A 19,571-nucleotide genomic window follows, 5' to 3' on the forward strand; every position below is an offset into this window, starting at 1 on the left:
CGGAGATGGAGGTCTCCGCTTCCGGCTACTTCTGCATCGACTCTCTGCTCTCCCTCAAGCCGCCCGCAGCGCTCCTCTCTCGGCCGCCTCCTCCGGAGCTCAGCCCGGCGGGCAGCGGCGGCTCGGAGCCGTCTTCCCCGCGGAGGGAGTCCGCTGCCCGGCTGGAGGCTCCGCTGCAGCCCCGCTCCGTCATCTCCTCCTTCCTGATCCGGGACATCTTGGCGGATTGTCGTTCCTGTTCTGACCCGGGTCAGGTCTATTCTGACCCGGGTCAGCCGGAGATGGAAGTCGAACCGTTCCCGTCCGGAGCGGAGGAAAGTCAGAGCAGCGCTTCTTCTGACAGCGAGACCAGAGGTAAGAATAAAGAGTTAGAACAAAGAAAACTGATTTAATAAAGTGTTAAATATGAAGAAGACTGATTTTAAATGTGTAAAATGTCCAGAAGGACTGAAATAAAGGAACATTTTGTTGTAAATCAGATAAAATTTCTGCTAAACTTCAGAACCAAACGTCAGATCTGAACTATTTTCTATTTTAATGCTTTTATTTTAACAGTTAACGAACAAGTGAAAGTTTTGATGGAAAATGAGACCGTTGAGTTCTGATCAGTTATTGTTTTTTTTATTTATTGATTGTTTAATTGATTTATTCATTCTAATCATTCATATTTTCATGTTAGTGCCAAATAACTCATTCTAAAATTGATCAGGATGAAATAAATCCTTCCTTTCTCTGTTTATTTCTCCTTTCTGCTGCTTTGATGCTTTTTATGAAGAATCCACTGAAGGACAAAGATGTCTGAGCTCTTCTTGAATTATTGATCATCAGAACAATCTGAGATCATTAAAGCAGATTTACTTCTCTGATTAAATATTCAAGATAAAAACTGATGAAATAAAACGAATAAACAAAAAGAATGAGGAAATATAGTTTTGATATATCTATTGAACAATCAGCTGATTATTGAGGGAAATAATATCAGATGTATCGATCAGATGACTGGAGATATCAGTTAATTAGTGATTGATCAGATTGACTGGATATACTATCAGTTAATTGGATTGGAGCAGCTTCACTCTGATCAGAACCTCATTTAAGGTGTTTTTATTTCTGTGTGTTGATCTGAAAATATTTAACTGAAAAGTTTTTAGCTGCAGCATTAATAATAAATAAATAAATAAATGTATTGAACACAGCTCTATCAGACCAATCAGCTGAGCGCACCGATGTGACGTCATGTTCGCCTGGCAATCACTCAGCGCTCGGCGGTGCTGACCCGGTTCGACTGAAGAAGCCCCGGAAGGCCCGAACCGCCTTCAGCGACCAGCAGCTGTCCAGACTGGAGAGAAGCTTCCAGAAGCAGAAGTACCTGAACGTCCAGGACCGCATGGAGCTGGCAGCCGCCCTGCAGCTGAGCGACACGCAGGTCAAGACCTGGTACCAGAACCGCAGGTAGGCTGGAACCACGGGTAATCTAGAACCAGAAGGAACCTAGGACCAGAACCAAAAGGAACCTAGGATCACGGGGAACCTAGAACCACAGGGAACCTAGAACCAGAGAGAACCTAGAACCACGGGGAACCTAGAACCACAGGGAACCTAGAACCAGAGACAACCTAGAACCACAGGGATCCTAGAATCACTGGGAACCTAGAACCGCAGATAACCTAGAACAAGAGGGAACCTAGAACCACAGGGAACCCAGAACCGCAGGTAGGCTAGAACCACAGCGAACCTAGAACCAGAGGGAACTTAAAACCGCGGTTAGCCTAGTACCAGAGGGAACCTAGAACCAGAACCAAGGGGAACCTAGAACCACAGGGAACCTAGAACCAGAGGGAACCTAGAACCAGAAGGAACCTAGAACCACAGGGAACCTAGAACCACAGGGAACCTAGAACCAGAAGGAACCTAGAACCACAACCAAGGGAAACCTAGAACCACGGGGAACCTAGAACCAGAGAGAACTGAGAACCAGAGGGAACCTAAAACCACAGGTAACCTAGAACCAGAAAGAACCTAAAACCATGGGGACCCTAGAACCAGAGAGAACCGAGAACCAAAGGGAACCTAGAACCAGAAAGAACCTAGAACCATAGGGACCCTAGAACCAGAGAGAACCGAGAACCACAGGGAACCTAGAACCAGAGGGAACCTAAAACCACAGGTAACCTAGAACCAGAAAGAACCTAAAACCATGGGGACCCTAGAACCAGAGAGAACCGAGAACCAAAGGGAACCTAGAACCAGAGGGAAACTAGAACCACAGGGAACCTAGAACCACAGGGAATCTAGAACCACGGGGAACCTGGGACTACAGGCAACCTAGAACCACGGGGAACCTAGAACCAGAAGGAACCTAGAACCAGAGAGAACTTAGAACCACAGGGAACCTAGAACCGCACAGAAACTAGAACCAGAGGGAACCTAGAACAACAGGTAGCCTTGAACAGCAGGGAACCTAGAACCACGGGGAATCTAGAACCACAGGTAATCTCGAACCATGGAGAATCTAGAACCACGGGGAACCTAGAACCAGAGAGAATCTAGAACTACAGGGAACCTAGAACCAGAGAGAACCTAGAATCAGAGAGAACCTAGAACTACATGTAACCTAGAACCACAGGGAACCTAGAACCACAGGTAATCTAGAACCACAGATAACCTAGAACCTTAGGTAAGCTAGAACTGCAGGCAATCTAGAACCACAACAAACCTAGAACCGCAGGTCAACCAACCAGATCTGAACCTGAACAGGACAAGTGAAAGACTAAAGTGAGTTTTATTTTGGTAACCCGTCTAGCAGACTGAAGTGAGTTTTATTTTGGTAACCCATCCGTCCATCCAGCAGCACTGAGGCTCTGATTAATAATAAACATGGTGATCAATAATTCAGCAGCGTGTCTGTAATTAATAATCAATAATTAATGCAGAAACAAATCTGGAGCTTTTAGTGGAGAACCGTTTATTATTTATACGTTTATTTTTATTGTTCAGAGAATCCTGAGCTGTGATTGGACGAAAACGTCGTCATCATCATCATCTGAGTTTGAAGTTTTTAGAGGAAACTTTGACTTACAGACAAGATTTTAAAACTCTCAGATTTCCTCTGTTAGATTCACAGTGAAGAAAACAGCAGGCTGATATTATGGGATGTACTCACTGATCTCTGATGGGTGGAAATAAAAAAATAATAATTCTCTTTTACCCCGACTGACCGACAGCATGTTCTACATGTTTCACCTCCACTCATTCATCAGAGGCTACTTCCTGTTAACTCTGGTTACTTCCTGTCTACTTCCTGTTTACCTCCTGTTTACTTCCTGTCTACTTCCTGTTTACCTCCTGTCAACTTCCTGTTTACCTCCTGTCTATTTCCTGTTAACTCTGGTTACTTCCTTTCTACTTCCTGTTTACCTCCTGTGTACTTCCTGTTTACTTCTGTCTACTTCCTGTTTACCTCCAGTCTACTTCCTGTTTACCTCCGGTCTACTTCCTGTTTACCTCCTGTCTACCTCCTGTGTAATTCCTGTTTATCTGTCTACTTCCTGTTTACCTGTTTACTTCCTGTTTACCTCCTGTCTACTTTCAGTTTACTTCTGTGTACTTCCTGTTTACCTCCTTTCTACTTCCTGTTTACCTCCTATCTACTTCTTGTTTACCTCCAGTCTACTTCCTGTTGACTTCCTGTTTACCTCTGTCTACTTCCTGTTTACCTCCTGTCTACTTTCAGTTTACTTCTGTGTACTTCCTGTTTACCTCCTGTCTACTTCCTGTTTACCTCTGTCTACTTCCTGTTTACCTCCTGTCTACTTTCAGTTTACTTCTGTGTACTTCCTGTTTACCTCCTGCCTACTTCCTGTTTACCTCCTGTCTACTTCCTGTTTACTTCTGTCTACTTCCTGTTTACCTCCTGTCTACTTCCTGTTTACCTCCAGTCTACTTTCTGTTGACTTCCTGTTTACCTCTGTCTACTTCCTGTTTACCTCCTGTCTACTTTCAGTTTACTTCTGTGTACTTCCTGTTTACCTGTCTACTTCCTGTTTACCTCCTGTCTACTTTCAGTTTACTTCTGTGTACTTCCTGTTTACCTCCTGTCTACTTCCTGTTTACCTCTGTCTACTTCCTGTTTACCTCCTGTCTACTTTCAGTTTACTTCTGTGTACTTCCTGTTTACCTCCTGCCTACTTCCTGTTTACCTCCTGTCTACTTCCTGTTTACTTCTGTCTACTTCCTGTTTACCTCCTGTCTACTTCCTGTTTACCTCCAGTCTACTTTCTGTTGACTTCCTGTTTACCTCTGTCTACTTCCTGTTTACCTCCTGTCTACTTTCAGTTTACTTCTGTGTACTTCCTGTTTACCTCCTGTCTACTTTCAGTTTACTTCTGTGTACTTCCTGTTTACCTCCTGTCTACTTCCTGTTTACCTCCTGTCTACTTCCTGTTTACTTCTGTCTACTTCCTGTTTACCTCCTGTCTACTTCCTGTTGACTTCCTGTTTACCTCCTGTCTACTTCCTGTTTACCTCCTGTCTACCTCCTGTGTACTTCCTGTTTGCCTCTGTCTACTTCCTGTTTATCTCTGTCTACTTCCTGTTGACTTCCTGTTTACCTCCTGTCTACTTCCTGTTGACTTCCTGTTTACCTCCTGTCTACTTCCTGTTGACTTCCTGTTTACCTCCTGTCTACTTCCTGTTTACCTCCTGTGTACTTTCTGTTTACCCTGTGTACTTCCTGTTTACCTATTGTCTACTTCCTGTTTACCTCCTGTCTACTTCCTGTTTACCTCCTGTCTACTTCCTGTTTACCTCCTGTCTACTTCTTGTTTAGCTCCTGTCTACTTCCTGTTGACCTCCTGTCTGTTTTGTTTATTCTGTCTACTTCCTGTTTACTCTGCCAACTTCCTGTTGACCTCCTGTCTACTTCCTGTTTACCTCTGTCTACTTCCTGTTTACTCCAGGACTAAGTGGAAGCGTCAGGCCGCTGCTGGTCTCGATCTTCTGGCTGAAGCCGGCAGGATGTTTCTGCAGCCACACTTCCTGTACCCTCCGGCCCCGCCCACCCTGGACCTCTACCTTTACCGAGGCCACGCCCACCACCACAATGCCCCGCCCCTGGTGCCCCGCCTCCTCACCCACACCAACCCTCGCTGACAGCAGCAGCTACTGGGAAGACTGGGAGGACTGGTGGGACTGATGGGGGGATTGATGGGGGGAGTTGGGGGAATGGGACAAGCGATGAGGGGGACTGGGAGGACTGATAGGGGGACTGGAAGGACTGATGGGAGGACTGGGAGTACTGATGGGGGCACTGGGATGATTGGGAGGACTGATGGAGGGACTGGGAGGACTGATGGGGGGACTGGGAGGACTGGGATGACTGGGAGGACTGATGGGAGGACTGGGAGGACTGATGGGGGAATGGGAGGACTGATGGGAGGACTGGTTCCTGCAGCTTGTTGTCGGCTCTGAGGACAGAAACTGAATGGAAGCTGCAGTTTTCTTTAGAAATACAGGAGATAAACAGAGTTCAGTTAACCTACTGCAGGACTTGACCTGAACCTCTGGATCTGAACATCTGGACCTGAACCTCTGGATCTGAACATCTGGACCTGAACCTCTGGACCTGTTTCTTTCTGTTGGTGAGGTTTCCAATAAAGGATCTGTGTGAATGTTTCTTTGTGGTTCTGTGAGGCTGAATGAAGATGAAAGTCTTAGTTTTGTTCTGGCAGGTTTTAACTGGACCAGCTGATTCCGACCCGGATCCTGCTGGTTGCGACCCGGATCCTGCTGGTTCTGACCAGATCCTGCTTGTGGAGTTTTTATCTGATGAATTATTAATAATCTGCTGTTTTCTTTGTGTTGCTTCGACTTGTTTTGAGAATCGGCGTCGTCACAGATTTTCAGAATAAAAGCGTGAGGAGGCAGCACGCCGATCACTGATTCATCGATGATCAAACCGACGCCCGATTGGTTGTTCCTCCAGCCGCCCGTCGTCCAATCCGCTGCCTCCGTCTGCTCCAGAATCAGCTGATGAAAAATTAAAGGCGCTGAAATATTCATGCTGTTAAAAAGCTGCAGCTTTAAAAACTCAGTTCAACGTTACACAATAACACAACTACATAATACACAACACAACATAATGCAACACAACTACACAGCTACCCTACACAACTACACAGATACACTATACAACTACACAACACAACGTAACACAACAACACAACAACTACACTACACAACTATATAACTACACAACAACATAACTACACACAACGTAACACAACCACAGTAGAACTCACAGGGCAGGAAGTTGTGTTATTTCAGGACACAAAGACACACAAAACAACACAAGGACACAAAGTATATGTCAGCGTCCATGTTGACTCCTGGTCATCACTAAGAGCCCTGGACCAATCAGAGAGGAGAACAGGACATCTCAGAGACCAATCAGAGAGCTCCTAGCTGGTCTGTAATCAGCTGCTGCAGGTTTGAGTAAAAATCGACTTTTATTTTACAGAAAACTGTTTTATTGTGAAACATCCTGAAACAGGAAGCTGTTTGTATATCAGGTTCTCTGTTGTGGTTCTTTGTGTTTTCAGGTTCTCAGTCAGTTCTGGTGTTTCTGCAGAACGTTCTCCTTCTTCTTCTTGTTCTTGTTCTTGTTCTTGTCTGGCCGGCGTTCCTCCAACCCGCTGGAGAACTCGGAGCGAAGCAGTCGGAGATCCATCTGAGCAGCGGAGAACCTGTGGAGAACGAGAACGTCTGTGTTGGTTCTGTTAGTGTAGATCAGCTGGTTCTCTGTCTGCTGAAGAATTAAAGTGTTCTCTGTGTTCTCACAGAGACAGAAGACCAGGTTCTCCAAACGTTCTCCAGCCTTAGAACTCTGTTGTTGTCTGATGTCTGTTCTCAGTTCTATTAAAAATCTAAAAGCAGGTTGAATAAAAGTTCTTCTGACTGCAGTTTTTATTAATATTATGAAAAATTCACATTAATCTATTAATTATTTCATTATATTTATGTCGTTTCCATGACAACGTCTGGTTTCGTCCTCGGAACCATAAAAATAGAACCAAACTGAGAACACAAAGAATGATCGGATCCTCAGGAAAGTGAACCAAATCTGAGTTCAAATCCTCGTATTTCAGTTAAATCTTTATTCTACGGCGACAGAGTCAAACTCATCTTAGTCCAGGTTCCACATCCAGCACAGTCTGTCCAGTAGAACCACAGCAGAATCACAATAAAACCACAGTAGAACAACCGATAAACAACCCTCTGGATCTGAACAATGGAAGATTTTACTGTATGAACAAAATGACAACAGACAAAAAACAACAAAAAGAAGACAAAATTTTTGAAAAACAAGACAGACGAAACAACAAAAAAATAGGCAAACAACATGAAACAAAACAATAAAAGACACAAAACGGACAAAAAAAATACACAAAACAGCGAATAAAGCAAAATACAAAATGACAAATATAAGACAAAACCACAAACGAGACAAAAAGGAAACACAAAACAACAAAAACCAGAAACAAAACAACAAAAACACAAGATGACAGAAGCCAGACAAAAAAACAACAAAAACGAGACAAACTGTTACAAAAATAAGACACAAAAGAACAAAAGCGCAAAATAAAATGACAGAACAATGATTTATGATCAAAACAACCAAAAAAATGACAAAAAAAGAAAAAAAGACAAAATATTACAAAAAGGAAACAAAACATGACAAAAATGCGAAACAAAGTGACACAAAAATGAGACAAACGACACAAAACAAAACAAAAGATGCAAAAAATTTGACAAAAAAATTTAAAAGCAACAAAAAATTGGACAACACAAGTGAGATAAAAAACACAAAGTGACAAAAATGACACACAAAACAGCGAATACAGCAAAACACAAAACGATAAAAAAGACAAAAACACAAGCGAGATAAAATGGAAAAAAAATGACAAAACAAACAAAATGAGACAAAAAATGAGACAAAAAGTCATGAAGCAACAAAAAAATGAACAAACAATACAAGCGAGATAAAAAAGACACAAAACGACAAAAACACACCAAAAAATAACACAAACAAGACAAAATATTACAAAAATGAGAAACAAAGCAACAAAAGAACAATGAACAATCTAATATTTTACTTTCTGATGCTAACAGCTTGTCATGATCTAGAAATTATTTTAAATTTATAGTTTTTTTAAAACAATATATTTATTGACAGTTTTTGTATGCAGGTACATATATGCATTGCAGTATACATTTCAAGTCTTACTCAGTTATGCAAATATTTTTAGCCATAGTGTGGCATTTGCATATTAAACTGGTTTTTATATATAAAGCAAAAAAAAGAGAAAGAGAAAAACTTAAAGAAAATAAGTGAAAATAAAAAGGAAAAAAGGAATAACATAAATCTTCTCAGACATGTACTGCGTAAATACAGTACTTCATACAGAACAGCAGATAATCTTATCATTCCTCTCATTCTGGTAGTTCCACGGGGTTTACATCACAACTGTTTATTCCACCTCTTTCTCAAACAAATCTTGTCTCCCTTTTCGTACATATGTCACTGTCTCTAGAGGAAAGGTTAGTAACATCTGCCTCACCCAGTCTACTAATCTTGGTATGCAAGGTGCAAGATTTTTTCCCAAAAGAGTGCAAGTAATTTTTTTGCACGCAGGAGGCTTGAATCTATGACTATACGCTCTCTCCTGGTATAGTTATGTCATTTTGGATAAAGTCCCAAAATAAAGTGGGCAGGATTCATTGATACAGTTTTAGAAATAATATTTTCTATTGTTTGTTTAACCTCCCCCCAGAATTTTTTAACCTTTGGGCAATCCCACATACAATGGCATAGAGTTCCCTTTGCCTCATTACATTTTACACACAAATCTGGAATGTTGCTGTTGAACTTATTTAATTTAACTGGCGTAATATATGTTCTCATTAACCAGTTGTATTGTAGCAGTTTGAATCGGGTATTTATTGATTGAGTGTGGGCTTTGGTGCAAGTCAGTTCCCAGTCTTCTAATGTTAGGTCCATTTTTAGATCTTCCCTCCATTCTTTCCGTTTTTTATCTGACGTTTCAGTTAAACTGGACACCAATAGATTATATAGTTCTGATGTAGCCCTTTTATTTAAGTTATTTTTCGACATAATTTTTTCCAGGTTAGACACCGGGGGCCTGGTTAAAACATTGTTTTGGCTGGTTCTGATAAAGCTTCTAAGCTGAAGAAATTTGAAAAAGTATTTTTTGTCTATATCATATGTACGTTTTATTTCTTCAAAGGACATCATGCTGTCTGACCCGGGCAAATACAAATCTGTAATATTTTTTAACCCTTTTAATGCCCATTGTCGAAATACAGCATCTGCTTTCCCTGGTGTAAAACGATGGTTTCCCCAGATTGGACTATATTGAGATAGTACCTCAGGTTCCCTAATAAACTTCTTCACTTCAAACCAGATCTTAACCATGTTTTTAACCATTGGATTGGCAGTCCGTTTCATTAGATTTCTTAATGTGTCCGAGTATAAATATGAGGGCAAAGGCAAACTTAAACATCCTGACTCCATTTCTTTCCACTGTGGGACATCTTTTGTTGCAAAACAGAATTTAATAGACCGTAACTGTGCTCCCCAGTAATACAAAGTTATGTTTGGGCACTTTAAACCCCCTTTCTTGTAAGGTAAATGTAATAAAGTTAATCGAATTCTGGCTCTTTTCTTTCTCCATAGAAATCCTACAAATAATTTTTGGATTTTGTTAAAAAAATCACTGGGTGGTGGGAGTGGTACATTCTGAAATATATACAATATCTTTGGGAGGATGGTCATTTTAATAACATTGCTTCTGCCAATCAATGACAATGGCAGGGGCATCCATCTATTGATTAATTCAGTGATTTCTTCCAGTAGGGGTTCATAATTTACCTTAGTAATTGAGGCTAGGTTGGTTGTAATTTCTATGCCCAGATAAGTGACCTGTTCTACCACTTTAAATTGGGAAGCTTCTCTAGATAGGTTTTCCCTCTCTTTATCATCAAGTAGCATAATGGAAGATTTGTCATTATTAATCGTGTATCCCGAGATGTCACTAAATGCTTTTATCAACTCCAACAGCACAGGGATAGATTTATTGAGATGTGTAATAAACAGAATTACATCATCTGCAAAGAGTGCTATCTTATGTTCTGCATGGCAGATCTTCATTCCAGCCATTTCTTGGTTTGTGCGTACAGCTATTGCCAATGGCTCGATAGCTAAAGTAAACAGTAACGGTGATAGGGGGCATCCCTGTCGACATCCTCTGTTGATTGTGATTGGTTGTGATACATTTATATTTGTTAAAATTTCTGCTGTAGGGTTTGAAGACAATAATTTAATCCATTTTAAGAAATTAGTGCCATATCCAAATCTTTTCAATACATTAAAAAGATAAGGCCACTCCACCTTATCAAATGCCTTTTTGGCATCCAATGAGAACAGGGCTCCGTCTAAGATACTGTAGGAGTTTTGGATAACATTATAGACCCTTCTAACATTGTGACATCCTTGCCGTCCTAGAATGAACCCATTTTGATCTCTATGCACAATACTAGGTAAAGTCTGCTGTAATCTTCCTGCCAAGATTTTGCACAAAATTTTGAGATCAGAATTCAACAAACTTATAGACCTCATGTTTTTACATCTATCATTGGGCTTCCCAGGTTTTGGTAGCAATGTTATTAGTGCACCTGTCATTGATTTTGGCAAACTGCCATTATAAAATGCTTCCAAATGCATTTCCATCAGTAGTTTCAATAACTTGGCTTTAAATTTCTTGTATATGTCTATTGGGAGTCCATCTGGTCCTGACATTTTACCAGATTTCATGCTATCAGTAGCTTTACTTATTTCCTCTTCATTAAGATTGCCCTCTAACTTTTCCTCAAACTCCTCTGGTACGGTAGGAATCCTCAGTTTGTCCAAGAACCTATTTTCGGCCCTCAGGTCATATGTTATTTGGGATTCATATAATTTCTCATAGTACTGTCTGAATTCCTTCTTTATTTCAGTAGGGTCTGTTATTGCGTCTCCATTTTTATTTTTGATTAGAGGTATCATTTTCCTTACTTCTAGCTGTTTGATCTGCCAGGCTAAAAGTTTTCCAGACTTTTTGCCTTGATCGAAAAATGTTTGTTGGAGTCTGAGCATATCAGAGGCAGCTCGATCTGTACTTAATTTATTATATTCTGCCCTTAAGAGTGATAGTTCTTTTTCTTTTTCCAGGGATCTGTTTCTAAAGACTTCTTTTTGAAGAGTTTGTATTTTGTGTTCTAACTGCTCTCTCGTTAGGCACGATTTCCTAGATTTAGATGAAGTATAGCTAATAATGTGACCTCTTAAAAAGGCTTTGAAAGCATCCCATTTAGTACCAGCTGTTGTGCTGCGTTTTCTCTAAAATAATTGTCAACTTCTTTCCCCAAATAATTTATAAACTTTTCATCTAGCATCCATTTTTGACTAAACCTCCATCTAGGTGGGTCTTTTACGAGGTTTTAATCCACATAGATCAGACAGCACGGTCCATGATCCGATATTAATATACTGTCATAATAGCAGTTTTGAATTTTGGAAATTATCGTTTCTGACACCAAAAAATAGTCAATACGTGAGTATGTCTGAAACGGAGTTGAGTGGCAGGAAAAAGCAACATCATTAGGTTTCAAATATCTCTAGATGTCTACAAGATGTAACTCTTTGATGAAATGGTGAATAGTAGTCCTACTTTTATTGTGGGTCTGGTCAGTACCTGTGGATCTGTCCTTTCCTGGGTCGAGTGTACAATTCCAGTCCCCTGCAATTATATACTCTCCTGGGACGGATGCAAGTGTAAGAAACAGATTAGCAAAAAATCCAGGCTCATCTGAATTCGGACCGTAGATGTTAACCAGATTCAGGTCTAAAGAAAGCAAAGATCCCTGAATGATGAGATATCTCCCGAATTTATCTCTAATGATGTTACAGACCCGAAATGGAACTGATTCATGAATAAGAGTCATAACTCCCCTAGCTTGTGATGTAAATGATGCTAAATAAATGTTCCCTTTCCATCATCTAGCAACTTTAATATTGTCTTCATTTAAAGTATGAGTCTCCTGTAAAAAAAACAATTTTTGAATCTGTCTATCATTTTACTAATCACTTGCTTAATTTCTTTTATTTTCTGTAAACCCCTACAATTCCAAGAGGTGAATTTAAGTTCTACCTTTTCAGACATTTAAGTTTTTGTATTATCAAAGTGCTCGGGGATTCATCGGTAGCTCTTCTTGGTCCAACGCGATGCGCCCTCTCTAGCTGTAGCGGGCATCTCAGAGGACCCAGGTCCAGCGCGTCCAGCAGCCATCCCTCCAGAAACGCACACGGATCCAAGCCCTCCGCTCCCTCAGGCATGTTCACCAGCCTTACGTTGTTCAGCCGAGCCCTCGTTTCCATGTCAACAGCTTTACTTTCCAGAGTTTTGTTTGTTTTTCCCAATGTCTGGAGTGCCTCACGTAACTTAGCATGCTCGTCTTCCACTGTTGATATGCGCGTCTCCGTTTCAGTTATTCTCTCTGTGCAGTCCACTAGTTCTTTCTTTACTTCTTCATCAACATTCAGGATGCCATCCAACTTTGTCGAAAACTCAGACTTTAAGCTACGTATTTCTGTCAGTATTTCCTCTTTAGCATCGACAAACTCGTTACCAGTCGGGTCGGAAGCCTTCGACCCAGTGCCAGTCGCTGTATCAAGGTTAGCCTCTGTGCTAGCTTTGTGCTCCATGTTCTGAGTCCTGAAATCAGTTAACTTCGCTTGCGTCGATATTTTTCCTTTATACTTGTTCATTTTACCAGAGGAAGGCATCATCTCGTCTTATTTTAATCTACACACTCTTCTGTAAAGGGCTATCATTAAATTCAGATTTTTTTGTCAGGATTGTGGCGGAGCGAACTTTAACGTGACTGTCTAGCTCACGGCCATAACCGGAAGTCCAATTTATAGTTTTACTAATTTACAATCTGCAGTTAATGTCTTCTCTGGAATTTTTACACTTTGAGGACCGGATTGGACCCTCTGGAGGACCGCTTTTGGCCCATGGGCCTCATGTTGGACACCCCTGGTCTACAGGAATCACTTCAAAAATATCCAAACATCTCGTCCAGAACCTATGAAACCAGAACCTGTGAAACCAGAACCTCCTCCTGGTTCTGGTTCTCCGGCTGAGACCAGAACATCCAGAGAGCTTCAGGTCGAACTGCAGGCCATGTTTCCTGAAGTTCCTCCTCTTTGATCCAAACATTCGGATCGTTCTCAGGATGTTTCAGCCTCATGAGGTTCTACTGCCGGAACGTTGGTTCTCTGTCGTCTGATTAACAAACAACACCTGCACGCATCGTCACAAACTGACCGACACCCAGAGGATGACACACACCTAATGATGTCTCTGCTGACCTGTGTGTGTGTGTGTGTGTGTGTGTGTGTGTGTGTGTGTGTGTGTGTGTGTGTGTGTGTGTGTGTGTGTGTGTGTGTGTGTGTGTGTGTGTGTGTGTGTGTGTGCGTGTCCTGACAGGCCCACGGTGAACAGCTGATCACAATAACAACACACTGAGGAGTGTAAACATCACATTAATGATGTTTGTGCGTTTATGAACTCACCGCAGATTCTAAAGGAACAGGCCAGAAACCAGATTTATTCTTCAGACTGAGACTCCTGGAAGGATGTAGAACTGATCTAGTGTCAGTTTTTACCAGAATTAATTAATTTATCAGACCCAAAATGACGAGAAAAGATTCAAGTTGACATAAAACTTGTTGAAAATGACCAGAAAATTGTCTAAAATCTGTCAAGAAATGCCCAGAATGAGTCAGAATTCACTCAAAGTTACCCCGAAATAATAAAGACTGAGTGAAGATTCACAGAACGACACATAAATTAGTCCACAGCGCTTCAAAAATGATCCAAAATTATTAAAAATGTGTCCAAAATTCAGAATTCACCTAAAATGACTCGAAAATTATCCAAATTGACTGAAGATTCACAGAACGACAAAAAATTTGTAAATTAGTCCATGATGCTTCAAAAATGATACAAAGTGACTCAAAATTTGTGCAAAATGAGTCAAAAATGATCCAAAAATTTAAAAAGTGATAAATCTGGACCCTCCTCTATGGACTTCTTGGACCTGGAATGTTTTAAATGAGACTGAACTTAAAGACTGGAAGCAGGAAAGGAGAACATCCCCTGGAGAAAGTTCTAGAGTAGACCTACCTACAACTGGAGAAAGTTCTAGAGTAGACCTACCGACACCTGGAGAAAGTTCTAGAGTAGACCTACCTACAACTGGAGAAAGTTCTAGAGTAGACCTACCGACAACTGTAGAAAGTTCTAGAGTAGACCTACTAGTAGGTCTACTCTAGAAGCATCTACAGGGAACGTTCTCCTCTGTGGAACTCTCTGAGGAAGACGTTCCTCTCGGACTCACCTCTTCTTTCCGCTGGACTTGTTGTGGTTCTGGTGTTTAGTGGGGCTCCTGTCCTTGGTCCTCTGGTTCTGGTTCCTCCTGGTTCTGGTCCCGCCGGTGCTGAGGCCCTGTGGAGCGTCTCTGAGGCCGAAGCTCTTGGCGGCGTGGCCCAGGTGCAGCGAGCGGATGTGGAAGATGTGCTTGAGGTGGGCAGGGTAGGTGGTGTAGGCCCGCAGGTAGGACTGCAGTGCTGGTGACATCACAGTGACATCACAGTCAGCCAATCAGACGGCAGCTCTGAGCTCCGTGTGTAGGTGAACACGTACCTTTCTTAGCCGCCTGCAGCAACTTGGCGTCCGAGTGGACGAAGTTCTCAAAGTCGGTCTGAAGGACGGTGGCACGCTCACGGACGTCCTGCTGTAGTGCCGAGGACGAGCTCTGGAACGTCACGATATATGATCAATATGTTATCAATACATGATCAATATTTTACCAATACATGATCAATACACAATCAATACGTTACCAATACAGGATCAATAAAGGATCAATACATCATCAATACACGATCAATGCACGATCAGTATGTTACCAATACAGGCTCAGTATGTCAATATTAAGACCCCTAGAACCCCTCAAAGACTCCTACAACCCAACACTTAAAACCTCAGAATGTTCTCAGGCATCACAAGAACCCCGTTAGGAACCTTCAAATACTCCATGAAACACCTCACTGCACTCAAAGAACCCTGAGATTTGGAAAGAATCTTGAGGTCTGTAAGGAATCCTTAGATCTCTAGAGGAACCTTAGATCTCTAAAGAACCCTTAGATCTCTAAAGAACCTTGAGATCTCCAGAGGAACCCTTAGATCTCAGAGGAGCCCTCAGATCTCCAGAGGAACCTTAGATCTCAGAGGAACCCTTAGATCTCCAGAGGAACCCTTAGATCTCCAGAGGAACCTTAGATCTCCAGAAGAACCCTGGAGGACAGGTGTGACTCACCTTGCTGTGGTACTTGCCCCGCCCCTTGTAGGTGTCATCCATCATCAGACTGGACAGGATGTCCTGCAGCTTCATCTCTGATAGGCTGAAACACAACAAGCCCCGCCCACACAGTCACAACCAAGAAACGCTGGCTGCAGTTAGTCAGAAGGTGATTGGCCGTGGCGGCCGTCAGTCAAAGACCTGATGTTGTGATTGGCCAGCTCGGTGATGAAGGCGGTCTCAGCGGGGGTGAGGAAGAGGAGGCTGCTTCCTCGTCCTCCAATCCGAGCCGTCCGACCGACGCGGTGAACGTATTCAGCCGCCGCCGTGGGAGGCGTGAACTGAAACACAACACTGTGCTCTGATTGGCTGATTCATCTCAAACAATAACACCTAAACCACTGATTGGAGCAGAAACACAGGTGAGCTCACCTGAACTACCTACTGATCTAAACAAGTACTTTACAAATATCTTCATGTTTACTGTATAAAGTACTGCAGTACTGCAAGTAAAAGTACCTGAATGATCCAGGTGACCTGAGGAAGGTCCAGACCCCTGGCTGCTACGTCCTGAAATACACAGTAGTAGTATTAGTACACAGTAGTATTAGTACACAATAGTAGTACTTATAGAAGTATTAGTACACTGTAGTAGTATTAATACACAGTAGTAGTATTTATAGTAGTATTAGTATACAATAGCAGTATTTATAGTCGGTAGTACTAGCAGGTAGTAGTACTCAGTAGTAGTACTAGTTAGTAGTACTAGATAGTAGCAGTAGTGCTAGTTAGTAGTACTGTGTAGTAGTACTGTGTAGTAGTACTCAATAGTAATAATAATAATAGCTTTATTTCTATAGCACTTTTCATACAGAAAAATGTAGCACAAAGTGCTTTACACTCAGAGATAAAAACACGCCACCCAAACTCACAATCATTAGTTACATTTAAAACAAAAAATAAAACTGAATAAATTAAAAACAATAAGATAAATAAAATGAAATAAAAGTACCTATAATAGATTAAGTTAAAAATTTAGTTAAAAGCCAGACTAAAAAAGGTAGGACTTAACCCTCTGACTTTGTTCAAAAACAACATCAGTTCAGTTTGTTTGTGGCCATTTTTGGCCCCCAACATACTGAGTCTGTAATTTTTTTAGATTTTTTTATGTTTTCTGCTACTTTTACTGCATAAAGACTTTAACTAACATCAGTTCGTATCATACATATAAAATATTCATTCCTTTTAAATTTTTTAACCCTTCAAATGCCAGTCTGTTTGTACAATGCGCTTGTTGAAAAACAACCTCAAAAGTGACCATTATCTATATTCCCAGTGCTACTGATTTTTCTTGTTTCATTAATAGCACAGTCTGAGATAAGTAACTGATTAACAGCAACATTGTTTATGATGCATCATTATTTTTGAGCATAGAGAGCAAAAACAAAAAAACTCCCTCTCAGCTTGTTCGTGGCCAAAAATGGCCACCCCCGTTTGCATTCTCAAAATGCTTTAAAATTAATATATATTAAAATATTTTTCCACTTTCATCAACTTGATTTTTTAAATTTGCATCAGTTCTGTCCATGAAAACCAAAATTTCATTCAAATTCAGAATTTTATCCCTTTAAATGCCTGTTAGATAACATAATGCTAATGATTTATAAAGGGAGAAAAGCACAAAATCACTTTTTTAATAAAAATAATACATGCGGCCTGACTAATTTTCTAATCATAATTGAAGCTAAATGTTTGTCAATAATTAGCAGTATCAATGATTTTTATGCATCATTAATTTTTTTGTGGAGTGACACAAAAAAGAAGAAAAACTCCCGCTCAGCATGTTCATGGCCAAAAATGGCCACCTGCTGTTTTTACAAAATGCTGTAAAAAATACCACATATTATTATTATTTTCTACTTTCAACAGTTAAGTTTTTAAAATTAGAATCAGTCCTGACCATGAAATCCAAAATTTCATTAAGCTTCAAAACTTTTAACCCTTTAAATTTGATTTGAGAAACAAAGCAGCAGTTGTTTACTTTGAACAACAACATGTATTTTGATAGCGAACAAGAGAACAAAAGCAGGGCGTGTGTGTTTGTGTGTGTGTGTGTGTGTGTGTGTGTGTGTGTGTGTGTGTGTGTGTGTGTGTGTGTGTGTGTGTGTGTGTGTGTGTGCGTGTGTGTGTGTGTGTGTGTGTGTGTGTGTGTGCGTGTGTGTGCTGAAGGGCAGCAGGATGTACAAACCACAGTAGAGTGATCTTTGCAGACACACTTTCCACAGATTAGATGGAGTGGATGCTGCTCTTCTCCTGAAGGTGCACAGTTCACACCTTCTCCTGATTTTGTTGGTGGTCTGTGGGTCACACTCTGATTCAGACTGCTGTATCCCAGCAACAGTTGTAGCAGTGGCTTTTGAGCATGGGGGACAAGGCCTTCTTACAGCTTCTGGGGTCACCAGCATGTGCCCCAGCTCTTCCAGGAACACTCTCCTTTGGTAGGTTTTAGGCAACTACTCAGGATGGACTGATTTCCACAGGACAAAGGTATTGTATACAGAGATATCCAGGAGTTTTTAGAAGAGAGCCAGTGGCCAGTGGCTGGTTTTCCTTTCTGACAACTGTAGGTTCTAACAACCTTGTCTAGTTTATCCACACCGCCTTTGCACCTACTGTAGTCCAGGATTGCTGCAGGCTTCCTCTTTTCCCCGTTGCTGACTGATGGTTCCCTGTGCTTTGTGCTGAAAAGAAGCACATTCTTCCCTTGTTTGGGCATTTAGAACCCCACTGTGGTAGTTTTGGTGAAGCGAAGATAGATGACAGAATCTAACTCTGCCACAGCTAGAGGAGCTGGGGAGGTAGCTCTGGTTTGTTTCTCCTGATTGTGCCAATCAGAGCCAGTTTTCTTCAGAGGAGTTCCTCTGCCAAGACAAAGGAAGTGGAGAAGTTGTAAGAAGTGACAGTGTGTCCTTGGAGCCCCTGTGTCAGTTGGAACGTGACCTTCATTCCCTGGTTAACTTCCTGGGAACTACTGTGGGGTTTTCCCTTGTAAATCTGCATCCTCCAGGCATATGAGGTTGCCACATCACAGGTGACCCATATTTTAACGCTGTTCTTGTAAGTGACCTCCCAGCACTTGTTGGCCATATATTGGTGAAATCCACAATGACCTTTGAATGCAACAAGCTGCTCATTCACACACACAGGACAGGATGTGTCCTCACCTTCAGGAGAGGATGTGTCCTCACCTTCAGGACAGGATGTGTCCTCATCTTCAGGACAGGATGTGTCCCCATCTTCAGGAGAGGATGTGTCCCCATCTTCAGGATAGGATGTGTCCTCATCTTCAGGAGAGGATGTGTCCTCATCTTCAGGAGAGGATGTGTCCCCATCTTCAGGAGAGGATGTGTCCTCATCTTCAGGACAGGATGTGTCCTCATCTTCAGGAGAGGATGTGTCCCCATCTTCAGGAGAGGATGTGTCCTCATCTTCAGGAGAGGATGTGTCCCCATCTTCAGGAGAGGATGTGTCCCCATCTTCAGGACAGGATGTGTCCTCATCTTCAGGAGAGGATGTGTCCTCATCTTCAGGAGAGGATGTGTCCTCATCTTCAGGAGAGGATGTGTCCTCATCTTCAGGAGAGGATGTGTCCCCATCTTCAGGAGAGGATGTGTCCTCATCTTCAGGAGAGGATCTGTCCTCATCTTCAGGAGAGGATGTGTCCCCATCTTCAGGAGAGGATGTGTCCTCATCTTCAGGAGAGGATGTGTCCTCATCTTCAGGAGAGGATGTGTCCTCATCTTCAGGACAGGATGTGTCCTCATCTTCAGGAGAGGATGTGTCCTCATCTTCAGGAGAGGATGTGTCCTCATCTTCAGGACAGGATGTGTCCTCATCTTCAGGAGAGGATGTGTCCTCATCTTCAGGACAGGATGTGTCCCCATCTTCAGGAGAGGATGTGTCCTCATCTTCAGGAGAGGATGTGTCCTCATCTTCAGGAGAGGATGTGTCCTCATCTTCAGGAGAGGATGTGTCCTCATCTTCAGGACAGGATGTGTCCTCATCTTCAGGACAGGATGTGTCCTCAT

The 19,571-nt window shown here is 41.8% G+C and overlaps 2 protein-coding genes across 4 annotated transcripts in view; one reads left to right on the forward strand and one right to left on the reverse strand.

Moving 5' to 3' along the window:
- barhl1a (BarH-like homeobox 1a) lies at nt 1–5,192 on the forward strand. Its single transcript, XM_035950494.2, has 3 exons — nt 1–354; nt 1,197–1,452; nt 4,959–5,192. The coding sequence occupies exons 1-3, from the start codon at nt 6–8 to the stop codon at nt 5,149–5,151; spliced, it is 798 nt and encodes a 265-aa protein (XP_035806387.1). The 5' UTR covers nt 1–5; the 3' UTR covers nt 5,152–5,192.
- Nucleotides 5,118–19,571, reverse strand: part of ddx31 (DEAD (Asp-Glu-Ala-Asp) box polypeptide 31) — a 26,242-nt gene continuing 11,788 nt past the window's right edge. For 2 of the 3 annotated variants that reach the window (XM_055011317.1, XM_055011318.1), the window contains exons 16-21: nt 16,003–16,053; nt 15,685–15,824; nt 15,502–15,586; nt 14,826–14,937; nt 14,521–14,749; nt 6,060–6,743 (exon numbers count right to left, since the gene is read on the reverse strand). In XM_055011317.1, the coding sequence (XP_054867292.1) occupies nt 6,608–6,743; nt 14,521–14,749; nt 14,826–14,937; nt 15,502–15,586; nt 15,685–15,824; nt 16,003–16,053 (753 nt within the window). In that variant the 3' untranslated portion in view covers nt 6,060–6,607. Of the gene's footprint in view, nt 6,028–6,059; nt 6,744–14,520; nt 14,750–14,825; nt 14,938–15,501; nt 15,587–15,684; nt 15,825–16,002; nt 16,054–19,571 lie in introns of those variants that run through there. The other variant, XM_055011319.1, reaches the window with a different exon arrangement.

This window comes from Amphiprion ocellaris, chromosome 6 (assembly GCF_022539595.1).
Source record: "Amphiprion ocellaris isolate individual 3 ecotype Okinawa chromosome 6, ASM2253959v1, whole genome shotgun sequence".
NCBI lineage: Eukaryota > Metazoa > Chordata > Actinopteri > Pomacentridae > Amphiprion > Amphiprion ocellaris.

What these genes read in the sequence shown, in the direction of transcription:
- barhl1a (XM_035950494.2), top strand. Translation starts at nt 6, where the DNA reads ATGGAGGTCTCCGCTTCCGGCTACTTCTGCATCGACTCTCTGCTCTCC. An exon ending in TTCTGACAGCGAGACCAGAG is followed by an intron (nt 355 to 1,196) that starts GTAAGAATAAAG and finishes TATTGAACACAG; the next exon opens with CTCTATCAGACCAATCAGCT. An exon ending in ACCTGGTACCAGAACCGCAG is followed by an intron (nt 1,453 to 4,958) that starts GTAGGCTGGAAC and finishes TGTTTACTCCAG; the next exon opens with GACTAAGTGGAAGCGTCAGG.